Source organism: Pteronotus mesoamericanus, unplaced genomic scaffold (assembly GCF_021234165.1).
Source record: "Pteronotus mesoamericanus isolate MK-2021 breed Mesoamerican mustached bat unplaced genomic scaffold, CSHL_Meso_final contig_78, whole genome shotgun sequence".
Taxonomy (NCBI): Eukaryota; Metazoa; Chordata; class Mammalia; order Chiroptera; family Mormoopidae; genus Pteronotus; species Pteronotus mesoamericanus.
In genome coordinates, this window is record NW_026555258.1 from 9773677 (window position 1) to 9787778 (window position 14102).

The 14102-nt window shown below is 40.7% G+C and overlaps 1 protein-coding gene across 5 annotated transcripts in view; it reads left to right on the top strand.

Annotated features, from left to right (window-relative positions):
- STRBP (spermatid perinuclear RNA binding protein) overlaps positions 1 to 11602 on the top strand; it is a 175428-nt gene extending 163826 nt beyond the window's left edge. For 3 of the 5 annotated variants that reach the window (XM_054584407.1, XM_054584406.1, XM_054584405.1), the window contains one exon: positions 896 to 1707. In XM_054584407.1, the coding sequence (XP_054440382.1) occupies positions 896 to 1207 (312 nt within the window). In that variant the 3' untranslated portion in view covers positions 1208 to 1707. Of the gene's footprint in view, positions 1 to 895; positions 1708 to 5759; positions 5805 to 8389; positions 9318 to 10837 lie in introns of those variants that run through there. The other 2 variants (XM_054584408.1, XM_054584409.1) reach the window with 2 other exon arrangements.
- The last annotated feature ends 2500 nt before the right edge of the window (positions 11603 to 14102 follow it).

The following is a 14102-nucleotide window of genomic DNA, read 5'->3' on the forward strand; positions in this document are numbered from 1 at the left end:
TCCTCTAGAGAGAGAAATTATGGAACTTTACCAGAGTCTATGGCATTTTAGAGCAAGAAGTGACTTTAGAGTTGGTATTTATTTATAATCGATACATACATCCCCCCGCCCCCACCCCGAAGAAATAGGCTCAAGGAAATCACATGATCTTCCAGAGGTATTAGTAAAGAGCAGACACTGGCATCCACATCTTTGTTCTTGTCTTAGTCCTTTTTGAAAAAACGAAACAAAAAACCCATTCATGTTCTCAGCGTATTCTAGGTGGTTTGTTGTTGCCTTTTTTTTTTTTTTTTGGTCTGTCGGCAAAGAATTCAGTAGAGTTCGAACCTGGATATCAAGTGTCTATAATTACTTTATTTAGGCCTAAATTGACTTTGGATATAATTTGATACTGACATTTATATGCAGAAAATGAACTTTTTGGGTAATCCTCAAGTGAAAAGAAGTTATTTGTATCCTGGCTGGTGCGGCTCAGTTGGTTGGAGCTTTGTCCTGTAAACTGAAAGTTTGTAGGCTCGATTCTCCGTCAGGGCATATGCCTAGGTTGCGGGTTTGGTTCCCAGTTGAGGCATGTAGGAGAGGCAACTGATGTTTCTTTCTGACATTGCTGTCTTCCCTCCCTCCTTCCCTCTCTCTAAAATCAATAAGCATGTCCTCGGGTGAGGATTTAAAAAAAAAGTTATTTGCAAACTTTTATGAGCTCAGCATATTCTCCAGAACAGCTCTGTAAGGTAGGTGTCATGTTCATTTCACAGGTGATAAAGCAAAGGTTTAAGGTCATAGAAGACTCACTGTCTATCTACAGGCTCAGGTTTCTCCTAGAGGTTGTACATTACAGAGATGATAGGATGATAGTTCTTATTTCTCAGTAATGACAATGTGTTATTTTTAACAGGCAAAGGGCATTGTGAACACAGCTGTGTCTGCAGCAGTCCAGGCTGTTCGGGGCAGAGGAAGAGGAACTTTAACAAGGGGAGCTTTTGTTGGGGCCACTGCTGCTCCTGGATACATAGCTCCAGGTATAGTACATCCCATAGGAGATCTGCCTCCTTTTCTGGGCCAAAGTTTGAAGAATAGCGTCTCCTTTATTTTCCAGGGTTATGCACACGATCTGTGGAAATATAACATGGGTATAGGATGGGTGTGCACAGAAACTGAAGAGAATCTTCAGAATGTCATAGGTTTTCTCATGGAATCTGCTGAGTGACTGGAGGCTCCCTGGAGGGAAGTGACAGATGAGGAATATTGCACTTGGTTGAGGGGACATAATTTGACAATGAGGAAGTGAAAAGATATCGCACAGATTGAGGAGGTTACGTTGAGGAGGAGAGTGCATTCACTGGGGACACAGAAGACAGGCTGGGGTGTAACAGGATAGAAAAAGAGCTGCCGAAAGGTTACTTATTGGGGTGAAGCCTGGCCATTTCTAGCACGTCTTTCACCAAGTGTTTGGGAACCATCACAGACTAAAGAAGTACACAAAGAGAGGATGGGGAACTTACTTACCCAGAGCTTACTATATCCCAGATTCTTTCATAGAATTGATTTCACCTAATTGTCTGTAATCTTCACAGTGTTTCGTCACATAGAAATACTTCCATTTTCAAGATGAGGAAACTAAGGGTTTAGGGAGATAAGGCCAAGCAAAGAGTGGAACATAGATGTTTTCAGTTTTGCAATTTATCCTTTCCACTTCACCATGTGGCTTGAGGGAGATGGGAAAAGGCACCTTCTCCATGCCTTCTGTTCTGACCCTGATGTTATTTTAGCAGTGGGTGCACAGCTGTCTCATTACAACCAAGTCTTCTGCAATATTGAAAGTATGGAACTTTTAACATGACCAGCATACTGCTTTTAGTTGTTGATCGAGATGAAAATGTCATTATTTTTTTTTTATGTGACACTCCTAAAAATTTTTCGTAGATTGTGTATGTGTGTGTGGGTTTTTTCCCTAAGAAAGAATTGAATAGACTATTTGGAAAGTTTTTCGGATGATGTGGTTTTGTAATTACAGTTCTAGAACTTGATCCGAGTAGGGACATAGATCATATAAATAATAGATTCATTTATTCAAATATTGTGTGCCTCCTTTGGCATACACCAGATGTGGGTTTTGCTCTAAAGGTGAGCCGTACTAATCAAATAATCACCATTATAGGCTGAGTTGATTAGGGTGAAGGAGAAGGACATGATGCTATGAGAGGATGTAACAGAGAAACCTGATCCAAGTCTCCTGGGTCCCTAAAGGTTTCCCTGAAGAAGCAACACTTGAACTGAGCTCTGAAGACTGAGCAGGAGTTAACCTGGGGGCGAGTCCGGGGTGGAAGAGCATTGAACACAGCGGGAAGAGCGTGTGTGGAGACCTGCGGTGCTGGTGGTGGGCCGCTTGGCTCACTGGAGCATTTAGAAGGCCAGGAGCTAATGTGGAAATCCTCAGGGTGCGGGGAATGATTTGAGCTAAAGCTGGATGTGCTCAGTCCCAGTCCTCGAGGCTGTGGTTTAGATGTTGGTCTTAGAATCCTTTAAGTTCAGTGGATATTGTGAAGGATTCTAAGGAGAGAAGTGATAAGATCAGACTTTATTTTTCAAGATCACTCTATACGGTGAAGAACAGATTGTGGGAACAGAAGTGGGCATGACAAGACAAGTTACGACTTTTGTAAACTAGTAGCCTAGGCAAGAAACAGTGGCGGTGTCTCCAGGTGGTGTAAGGAAGTAGATGGGTGGCAGGAAGTGAATAGATTGATGGAGTCCTTTGGAAGCAAAACTGATGGGTTTAATATGGAGCATGCAAAAGTGCAGTTTGAAGGGTAACTCTGAAGATTTTTAGCTAGAGGAATTAGACTCAATGATTGTGCCACATTGGGAGACAAAGCACACTGGGAGACAAGTGTTACCGGTGGGGCGGGGGGGCAGTTTGATATAGTTTGTACCCCAAATTAAGACATCTTCTGTGCATCTCACTGTTTTTACTGAATTGTAATAATTTTTTGCCTTATTTAATGCATTATTTAAAGGAAACAGCTTTCAGTTAACAATAATAGGCAAGTTATTGAGATGAGCCCCCTTGCCTTTGATTACGTGGGCTTCATCAGGCCATGTCTGTGGTTGCTTAGTCTTGGAACGTGTACCTCCCACTGTGGCAGTGAGCAGCCATTGTCTAGTGGCAGCAGTTGTGAGAGGAACCCTCTGCCTGCCTGTTGCAGAGAGGAACCCTCTGCCTGCCTACGCCTGCCTGTTGCCAGGCTTGTCTGCTCTGTGGTGGCTTCTCCCTGATAGCATCACATTGACCTCTGTGAAAGGCCTGTTTCCTGAAGCTTTTACGAATGAAGGTCTTTTGTAGCCTAGAGAAGGTTCAGATGAGGTCAGTTTAGATTATGAATAGGTTGTATGCCATTTGTAGAGTATATTCTGTGTGGCACAGACTGTAGTTAATTTTTTTTACATATATTTAATTACCTTTCCCTGCCAACTCAATTACTGCAGAATACAGTGACATTCAGAGAGGGTAAGAAACAGGTACAATTCAGAGTCACCTTGCTACTGAGATGTGAAGTCAGTATTAGAGCCCCGGTGGCCTGCTCTGTGGCCGCTAAGTAATTTAGTTTCATCTGTAAGGAGGTTTTGGTAAAAAGGCTTAGCCAGCCAGCTACCTTTTTCTTGATTGATGCACAACTTACTTCTTTGAACGTTAATTTCTCCTTTGGCCTCTGATACTGTTTGTGCTGCTTATTTCAGCTGTTGTGTCATCTTGAAATACATTGCTGAGCATCAAAGACTAAGAGTAAGATTGAGAGAGACTAAGTTGTACTCCCCCCCGTTTTACATGACTTAAGTATAGACTAAAAAGTGAAAAAAAAAAAAAAATGTTCCCTCTCAGGAAATGTTTCAGTTAACCCCTAAAAGCAGTTTAGTTGTTCAGCCTATATTTGAGTGTTTTGTCTCTAACCAGAGATTTGGAACTGGGCATTCAAAGGTGACCAAGACCTAGCATCTGCCCTAGTAAATGCTTGGGGTCAGATGAGGTTGGAATAGACACTTGGGTAAACACCATGCAATGTGATGAAAGCTGTTAACATGAGCGGGCAGAGGAAGAACCAGCAAGCTTGGGAGACTTCACAGAGGAGGTGACATTGGGTCCTGAGCTAAAGGATGAGTTGCAGTTGGTCAGTGAGAGGAGGAGGGAAAAAAAATTCAGTGCAAGAGAAATGATATAGACAAAGGGGTTGTAATGTAAAAAGTTTGCTTTGATGTAGGTACAGTGTGAAGGGCTCATGTAGATTTCATGCCCTTGTTCTATTTTAGAAACCAGTTTTTTCCTAGAAATTTACCCAAGCGATTTAGTGTTTGTATTTTTAAAGTTGTTTTACTGAAAGATTAAATATTGTTTTGGTTGGCCAAGAAGTCCGTTATATTTTTTTCATAAACTAAAAGACACATTTTTCATGTTCACCAATAACTTTATTGATTTGGCTATTTTGAATGTGTCGGCTATCTTCTGCTATTGGCTTCTAGTGGGTAGAGGCCAGGGCTGCTGCTAAACATCTTCCAATGCATAAGACAGCCCCACAACAAAGAATTATTTGGCCAAAATGTCAATAGTACCAAGAAATTTTGCAGACCATTTTTGATGTATTCAGTCAATCACAGCACCTTCTCCATACACTGTTCAAATCTTTTTTGTGTTTTGTTTACATTTGTACCTTTCTTGAAATAATAAAGCATAATATGCCAAAAATATTGTGTATTTTCTTCTGTCTTCAATAGTAAAATGGCTGCACAAAAATTCAGTTTTGATAAGTTTTTAAAAAAAATGCACGTTGATATGACAGCTGTCACAATATAATCTTCACAAAATTGTTTCAAGTGAAGTTAAAGACAACTAAGCACTACTAGAGCCATCATATGGAAAAAACATAACGGACTGTTTGCTCAATCCAATGACTTCTGATAATAAAGTATTCCTAATCCCTGTAACACTACAAAGTAGCTTGGGAAGTTTCCCATTTTACAGATGAGAAAATGGCAGCTCGGAAATTATATGTTTAAGGATGCGTAAGAAACTTGTGCCAAAACTAACTGGTTCAGAATCTTCTGTGTTCTTTGTATTTGTGTTGATTTACAGTATGAGCCTTTTTCATCATAGGCACCAGATGCTAATGTCAATTTCACCAGTATTTACTGAGACACCCTGTACCGAGGCCAGGAATTCAGATATCAACAAGACCTGGACCTTACCCTCAAGCCCACAACCTGATCCCTGTGCAGCCTTTAATGGCAGTGGAGACTTCGGCCTGCTCTGTCACTACTTTCTGAAAAGAAACTCGAAAAGTTCTCTTTTCTACCTTTGGGAAATTGGTCATTTGCATCATTCTGAGTATTCCTTTGCTTAACAAATTATATTTAGCCTGTGTTTACTATATGCTAGAAATTCTGCTGAGTTCAGGTGATGCAAGTGTCTCTCTTCCTCTAGTGGGGAACACAGACGAGGAGTCGGTGACTAGAATACAGTGCGGTTAGCCTAGTGAGACACAGACAGGATGTTCTGGTAGGTCAGGGGAGCCTATAGGTCACCCAGAAGGCTTCACTCTAGCAGGCCTGAGGGGATGGATTAGAGCCATTCTGGAAATGGTTGTCCTTGCAGTATCTGGAAGAAGTCCTCAGGGTCCATGGTACCAGGCCCGGTGTTACTTGTGAATTGGGCCAGTGCCAGCTGCTCGTTGTCCCAGACTGATCTGCTCTCTTCTTCTTTGCACTAGGCTATGGAACACCATATGGTTACAGCACAGCTGCCCCCGCTTATGGTATGTACACCGTCTTACTGGTTTCTCCTATTAGCGACTCTGTCTCAGCAATCCCAAGTACAGTTTGTATCTAGGGTTTCTTTAAATGCATTGGAGGATCTCAGACCTGTTCATTCTAGTGACCCAACTTAAATTCCTTTTGAAAATGCCACAACCTTGTGGTTCTTGGTTTGGTTGGAGTTGCTCTTCTCTCTGCTTTGCCTGATTGAAGGACTGCTTGTTCTAATTGCCTGTTTCTGACCATACTGAAATTAAGTATTTTAAGTAGTTCTTCTTACAGCCAACTTATACTCCATTCAAAGGCTACTGAAGGGCCATACACAGTTTCTAGCTTGGCTGCCTGCCACTTCTGTAGTTACATTTAAGTTTTTGGTTGGAAACTGTGTGAACTGTGGGTGATCTAAGTTAGGGATAGAAAATGCTCACTGCAAATTGTAGCCGTCATCCCTTTCCAGAAATTTTGCTTTAGAGGTGGAGCAAACGGGCCCTAGAGCGTGAGGAGGGGCGTCACCAGCAGCGCTGCCTAAGTACTTACTGCGGAAAGTCTGGAGTGTGTGTTAGAAAACCACAGAAGTGTCTCCTCTCCCTCTAAAAGTGAAAAATAACAGCAAACACAGAAATGAACCTCAGTGGCCCTTTGGATAACTTTTGAATGAGGTTTATGTGGCAATGGAGGCAATAGGCTTGGAGTCAGTGATATGCTCTCTTAGACCTTTTTCCTAACTTGGGTGCTCCATGTTCTGGAATCAGCCCTCTGCAGGATGTTTGCCACTGAGAGAAGAAGGGAGCAAGTGGGTGTGCGCATGTGAAGAGCGTGTGTGAGTGTGTGTGTCAGTGCAACCCCAGGCTGGGCATGCGAGTACACAGATGGGGAAGACCCTGAGTGTACAGCCACCTGGGAGGCTAGTCCTCCCTAGGAGTCTCAGGCCTTTCATTACGCTTTTTCCCTTCACGCATCAGTTTTCCCATTTTTGTTTGGATGAAAATTGGGCCCATAAGACACTGCCAAATGGAAACTTCACCTGGTTTCATAACTCCAGACATAAGTAGAATGTGAACAGTTTGACCACTTTTCCCATTAAGATAGATGATTTATATCCTGGAAAGATGTGGAGAAGCTGCAAGGGTTACCTCTTTGGCGTGAGTTTTCTCTAAGGCAAAGTGCGGAGTCTGGAGTTGCACCTTTACCTGACTGCCCTTCTGGCACACACTGGGTGGGTCAGGCTTCCCCAGATGCCCTTGTTTTCAGTTACGGGTGATTAGGAACTGGGGATTCATTTAAGAGTGTGCTTTCACCCAGAACTGCCTCTAAGTTCAAGCTGTCTGGTAGCTCCTTTAGATTTGGCTATTTGTTTTTACCATTCAGCCAACTTCTGGATATTCTGACTACCACATCCTTCTTGTGAATTAGGTCTGGTCAGTTTATCCAAACACACTTAACTCTCTAGACTTACTGTAACATGTCTATGTGAGCGCCTAAGCACCTGCCTCCTAGGGCAGGTTCTTAAGTTTGTGTCTGTCTTTTAGACATAGTAAGTCTCACGTTCTTTAGTATAGGTTTTCTAGAGCTTTATTTTTCCCTTTAAAACACTTTTATATCTAGGCTCCAAGCTACATTCATGTTTTTCCTCAGTCTTTTTAATTTTTCTCTCTCGTTCCTCCCTTTTCTCTAACATTGTACTTTCACCCTGTGGCCTCTGAGCCCCCACTGCAGAAGGCTCCTCTCTTCCATGTGCCATATACTGACTTCCAAAGCTGGTGAAATTTGATGCCCCCATTTTTCACATAAAAGATTTGATTTTTTAAATGTTACTGTGATGCCTACCTACTAAAACGATGCTTTATTTTGGCTGTAAGGTAAATACGTCTTTTGGCCTTTGTAAAGCTGTTGCATGTGGGGTGATTTCCCTCTGATCATCTGGTGCTCTTGAATACCTGCTGTTGCTGCTTTGTGATTTCTCCCTAGGTTAAAGATCAGTATAGAGATAGGAGTGGATTTCAAATCATGCTTGAGTATGCAGAAGTTTGTGAGGCCACAAGAACTCATTAATTACAAAATTAAGAAAGTGATTATTAATCTTTCCAGATTTGCCATGCCAATATTGGCAATAGCCATTAACCAGATAAGCACCGGATCACAACTCCACTTGGAACTGTCTTTCTGGGGAGCTCAGGCCAGCACAGAAAGATGTGATTTGAATCTTTACAGTCCCATTTCTCCTGTAAAATGTGATTTACCAAATGGAGAGCCAATATGAATTTGTAGAGTCACTTCAGAGTAGTAATCAATAGCATTGCTTTTGATCTTTAAAATTTATGGTAGCTCACTCATGAAATTGTTTTCTGAAGTCATTCTTCCTGTGATTATAGCATCTTAATTTGGAGTGGAAGATATTATCAAAATACTAAAAGCAATTTCAAAATTGGAGGTCTTTGAGAGATTTGTGGGCCTCTTCCAAAATGGTACATGTTGACTGACTAATCTGGAAAAGGTTAATGATAATTATTATACGATTTTTTTAATCTGAAATTTTTATTGGATTATCAAACTTATTTGGAGTCCTCTCCGTTTCTTTTCTCTGTAGGTTTACCCAAGAGAATGGTTCTGTTACCCGTTATGAAATTCCCAACATATCCTGTTCCCCACTACTCATTCTTTTAGCAAATGACAGAAGCTAATTCCTATTGAACAACAATACAGTACAATACAGAATGTTAGAGAAAAAGCCTTTTTATCCTGCTTTCTTTGAACACATACTTGATCAAAATTATTTGTAAAGAACATCTTTCCTACTTTTTGATTTTAACAAATGCAAATTTAGTTCTCTAAAACTTGAAAACAAAAAAAGAAACTAGTTCTGTGAAACGGTACCTCATTTCCGGAAAATAACTTATACCAGCCCTTCTGTTGTAGGGAAATAAGCCTAGCAGTTCAAAGTTTAAGAGGAGTATCAGATTATGTAAAATTAAATTTGTGAAGGATGTATAGAGTCTCAAACACTGATCACAAATAAACTGCTTTGTTGTAACACAGAGTACTGCCTGGTTCCTGATGCAGTCACTGATTCTCAGCTGATTGATATGTATTTGCCCCAGGGCACTTTAATTCGGGCTGTAGTTATTTTTTTTTAATACAATAGAGACTTTTCATTTAACTTTAACTTTGTAAATATTGAAGTGTGTAATTAAAGCCAATAAAATATGGGTTTGAATATTGTTTTAGCTTATTATTTTTAATATGTTTTGGTATAAAATTACAAGGAATTGAAAACCAATAACTTAGCCCCAGAAACCCATTCATTTGTAAGCAAACTGCTACAACAAAGCCAAGGCGGTTGTGAGTCTGAGTCAGTCTCCTTCCTTTGTGAGCCCTTTGTGCTCCTGCTGTACAAGGGCTTCCCCTGAGCCAGGGGGTTCTGTTCTCCGATCATTGTCTATCCAAGCGAGGCACCACCCAGAGATGGAAAGGAGGAGCGTGATTATTTTAGTTCCTGAATTCCCAAGTTTTTAAAAAAAATAAATTAATCAATCAATCACCCTCTCTTGTTCTTGTGGCCTTCTTCACTCTGTAAGATACTGTGTTCACTCCCTGGCTTTTTTCATGCAGATAGAAGATTAGCAGTTTTTCTGGGATTCATTGAAGGGTCTTCTTTTCCTCTTCAATATATCAGAATCTAAAGCAGCAACAGGGTCCCCATAAAAACTTGCTCTTCGATTGTCCCAGTTCTTGTTGAGTGCTGCTGTGAAAAGTGACAGGTTTCAGCCATGGGTCAGCATTTATTTTTAAGACACCTGATTAAGCTGGTGACAAATGATCAGTCGGTACCATTGTGCTGTCTGTAAAGGGTGCAGACCTAAGTCTCCCACTTGCATTCTCACCTTGTTTGGAAAGCCTACAATGTCACTAGAAGGAATGGTTTCATTAAGGTACTCACCCCCATGAAGGACAGTGTGGTCCCATGCTGATACTTACGAGTTGCTGTGTCTTAAAAATGTCTGTCTTTAGTATGAATTAGCTTTCCTCTTCCCTCTTAAATTCTGTGTTTTGGAGTGGAACACTGCCCATCAGTGAAAATGGGCTTCACAAAATACAGCAAATTTATGTACCAGGTTTCTGTGGGACCACTAAATGAGAATGAAATGGGCCATTTAAAACACATGTTAGTGTCCTTTTTCAGATGTATATTTATTACACAATGGTTTGTTATTTCTGCTCTTTGACCTTTTGTCTTTATTAGTGGTGGGTGATACTTTAATAAAACCTCATCACTTGCTAGAAATAGCTGTGACCTTATCATTCTCATCCTGTGCATTAGTGGCTAGACATGAACAGGAGGGCCCATTCCGGCTGGGAGTTTTCATATGTTTCATTGATTCATTTTGCTGACCTATGGATGAAACAGAGCCATCACTGAGAAGAAAAAGCATGGCTGGTAGTGTCCAGTTTTTATTAATTAAATATTTACAATAGTCTTCTTTGGTTTTGAAATACTATTAATTGGCAGCTGTAGCTGTATTGTCATTTGAAATTGATCTTCAAATTTGCATTCCAAGTTGGAATCTCTCTGGAGATTTCGCCTTAGAAAATTATTTGGAAGTAGCTGACCCAGCTTCGTAGCTCACCCCCTGTGCAGTGGTGAAAAGGGAGCTGTGCTGTTTTCCAACATGATGGCAGTCATTTCAAATGGTTTCTACCAAGTCCTTTTTTTTTTTAATTTCGTTGTTTGTTGGAAGTTACTAACCATGTTGTAAACCTGCCCAGTTGCTGCAAACTTTTACATTTCTCTGCTTTACTTAAAATAATTGAGCTGTCAGTCCTTTGTTAGAAGTGGTAACCACTGCAAGTTCAACTGTTTACATTTTGTAATGAATTAAATGTTCCCCCTCCTTGTGCCCTTCCCACCCCTCCATTTTGTAATGAAAATTCCACTTACAGCTGAAAGAGCAGAGAAATATAAATGAAGCTCTTGGCTTCACCAAATTCTGTGAAATTAACACAAAGTTTTGCTTCTCTGCTCTTTTCTCCACTGTAGGTGGTTTTTTCATTGACAGCCCCTATTGCCAGCCTCTGAGCGTCGCACCATTTATTATTCACTTGGGCCCTCAAGATTTCTTCTCTGACTTCTAGAACCATCAGGTTGTCTGGCTTGAAATGGCAATTTCTATGTCTTGGTCTTAAGAACAATGTGACCCCCTGAGGCTTTCCAGCTTTGAGATACACCACTCTGACACCTTCTTTTGAAAAGCAATGACTGAACATTTTAAAGAAGAGCAATACTTGACTCAAAGCCACGGTGTCTGTTTTAAAACTTTTCCTTTGGAAACGTAGCAATATCTGTACTTAACCTCTCCTAGTGTAGTCTCTTGTCAGGGACTTTACAGACCAATGTAGAACTTAGAATTAGTGTGTGAGCTGTGCATTATCTTCTGACAGTTTTTAAACTTTTTTAGCACATAAATTGGATAGTTGCATTCCTGACTGCGTCAGCGCTCTATATAAGTTCTCAGAGAGAAGGGTCCTCCTTGAAGCCATATTCTTCACATGGGGGTTGGTGCCCAGCCAGGGATGTGGCCTGCAGCCTGTTTCTTCAGGCTCCAGGAGCACCCCATCTCTTGTGCAAGGCGGTCGGTCGAGTAGCTTCCCTACATACCTCATGCTGAGTCGATGCAGCGCACGGCGAGGTGCAGTGCGGAGTCCTGAGGCGGTTTGCAGCCCTCCTCTCACACTGTTAACCCGGGAACAAAATGCTGATAGATTGTGCTGGTATTAACCTCCTCTGCTTTTTAAAAAAAGTTTGGGTGAATGTTTGAAAATCATGAGTCATTCAGTCACCATTATTAATTGAAGAGCTGGGAATACCTCGTTAATGTATTTTTAAAACTGGTGTTGGACCCTCTGTGTATTTCAGGTTAATACTTTTAAGCAGTTTTCAGCACGTTTATCTCACTTTATTCTCGTTCTCCTCGGACCTTCGTAGCCATATCACTTGTATAAAATAGGCTGAGATATAGTGACTGTAAGCTGTGCTCTCAGTATACAAAGGTAAGCTCTTTTACTTTCTGATTAAAGAGAAAAGTAATTGGAAATCAATGAACACAGCATGCATGCATATATGACAATCATATATGATGTATTTGATCTCTTAGGTGTTATGCCATCACATTACCTTTAAAAATTTGTATGATCTAAATGTAAAATAATTATTTTCAGCATTGTTTTAATATCGTTGTGATTGCTTTCTATTCAAGAGAGACATTTCACTTTTGCTGAGTTGAGTGTGCGTATGTGTGTAGAAACTTACGACATAACATGTATCTGAATCACACACACATACTTGTTTAAATAAAAGAAATTCAGTAGTGGGAAGAGTTCACCTAAGATTTTAACATCAGGGCACTCTTGGCCAAAGTGCTGGAATTTCTTAAGCAGCAAGATTGGTAACAATGCCGGTAGGGTTCATTTATATATAGCTGTTACACAAGCTGAGGATCGAAGTGCCAATTTCTCAAGGAGAGAAACTTCTCTGAGAAATGAAAATCTCTGATCTGTGTTGTATGTCCTAATACAACAGTAGCAAGAAGCCATAAGAAATAAAAAAGCAATAGAAATGAAAAAAACCAAAACATTAAGGTAACTATGGGAAAATAATTGAGTTAAGCCAACTATGTTCGCAGAACCAACTTTGGCAAGACTCAGAATGGTTAATACCTAGGCTGCAGAGACCAAATAGACTTAAGGCAACTCACCTGTTTTTTCTGGGTTAGGTAGCTAGGTGTTTATTTCCCACCTTATTCAACTTTCGTGGAGCTCATTTAAAAGATGTGAGGTTTAGGCCAAATATTTTAATAAGGATCTGCTTCATTTAGTGCGTCCCATAAATGCATTTCATATGTGTCAGATGTTCTGTGCTAAGGCTGTATTTTATATAGAGAGATTAAAATGAATTTTATGTTTTCTATTTGTCTCTAAGTAGCAGTTTTCTTTTTATTACTAACTTGAAGGTTGCTGGAACAACTTTCTTTCCCATACAGAATCTGTATGTACGTTGAGTGTGGCTTTCGCCTCTATGAAGATTGTATGAGGTCTAGCTGACTAGTACCAAATACATTCCAGTGCTGATCAAACAGCCCAGTGACCACTATGTGCCGGGTCCTTGTCTGGGTATTAGCCAAACAGAGGCCTGCCCAGTGATAGCACTTTAAGTCTGAGAGTCTCCTTGTTGGTGGAATTGGGCTAATAATGCGTTAGCAGTGTCATACGATTATTAACTTACCTAGTAGTTTGTTTATAAATTATTAATACGGGCCCTCTGACATCACTGAAATGGGCATCATTTGGAAATTCACTCATTTTAAATATTTCCCTGCCAGTTTTGACAGCTCAAAACCAACTCTGGTTTATATTCATTGACCTCTATCCAAGTATAAGTAAACCGAATAAATTAATAACAAATACCCCAATCCCTTTGAGACAGTTTTTATAATACAGAAAAGAACAAACTGGTTAATTCACATATGCACCACATTTTTTTAATGACAAATGGCGGGGAGGGGGGAGGGTTACCCTTCTAATAAAGCATTCATTATAACTTCCTTGTTTCTTAGGTCTCATTAATTGCAGTGGAGGTAAATTTTCAATAGTGAGTCAGGGAAATGAACCAAGGAGGAGATCCCCACTGCACTGCATCCCCAACAGTTGCAATACTAGCAATTTAGAGCCCTAAGAACCAGGGCCATAGAGAGCAGTTAAAGCTGAAGACAGCCTGCTCTGTGAGTAGTCTTCCTATGACTGCCTTTGAGCTCGACTCTGTCCTCCATGCTGACTGGGGGTGGGGTTCTCTGTGGTTGTCAGAGACAGAACAAGAAAGGTTCTGTTTTAATCAGACTGATACTGAGGCCACACTCCCCAGTGACCCATCGATTTCTCAGTGTTGCCCAGGAGGCCTGGAAGGGAGGTGGGTGGTGGGTGGTAGGTGAGCGACAAACGCGGAGCCAAGGAACCGTCTTCCGCGAAGGTGAGTGTCAGCATTGATGTGTGTGTCTCTCTAGCAGCTATGTACGGAGCACAGAGCTAGTACTTCTCATATAACAATGAGTCCCTTCCTTTCCAGTAGCATCTTCCAATAAGGTAGTTTTAAGTCAAGAATTTGAGTTGAATTAGTTGTAAGAATAGATGTCCTTTCTCACATTATCATTTTAGGTAAGAGATAACAGCTTCCATTGATGCTTGAAGCAGTGAACTTTGGAGATTTTTAAAATAGCACCATAATGCAAATTAGGTTATGTAAGCTTTACAGC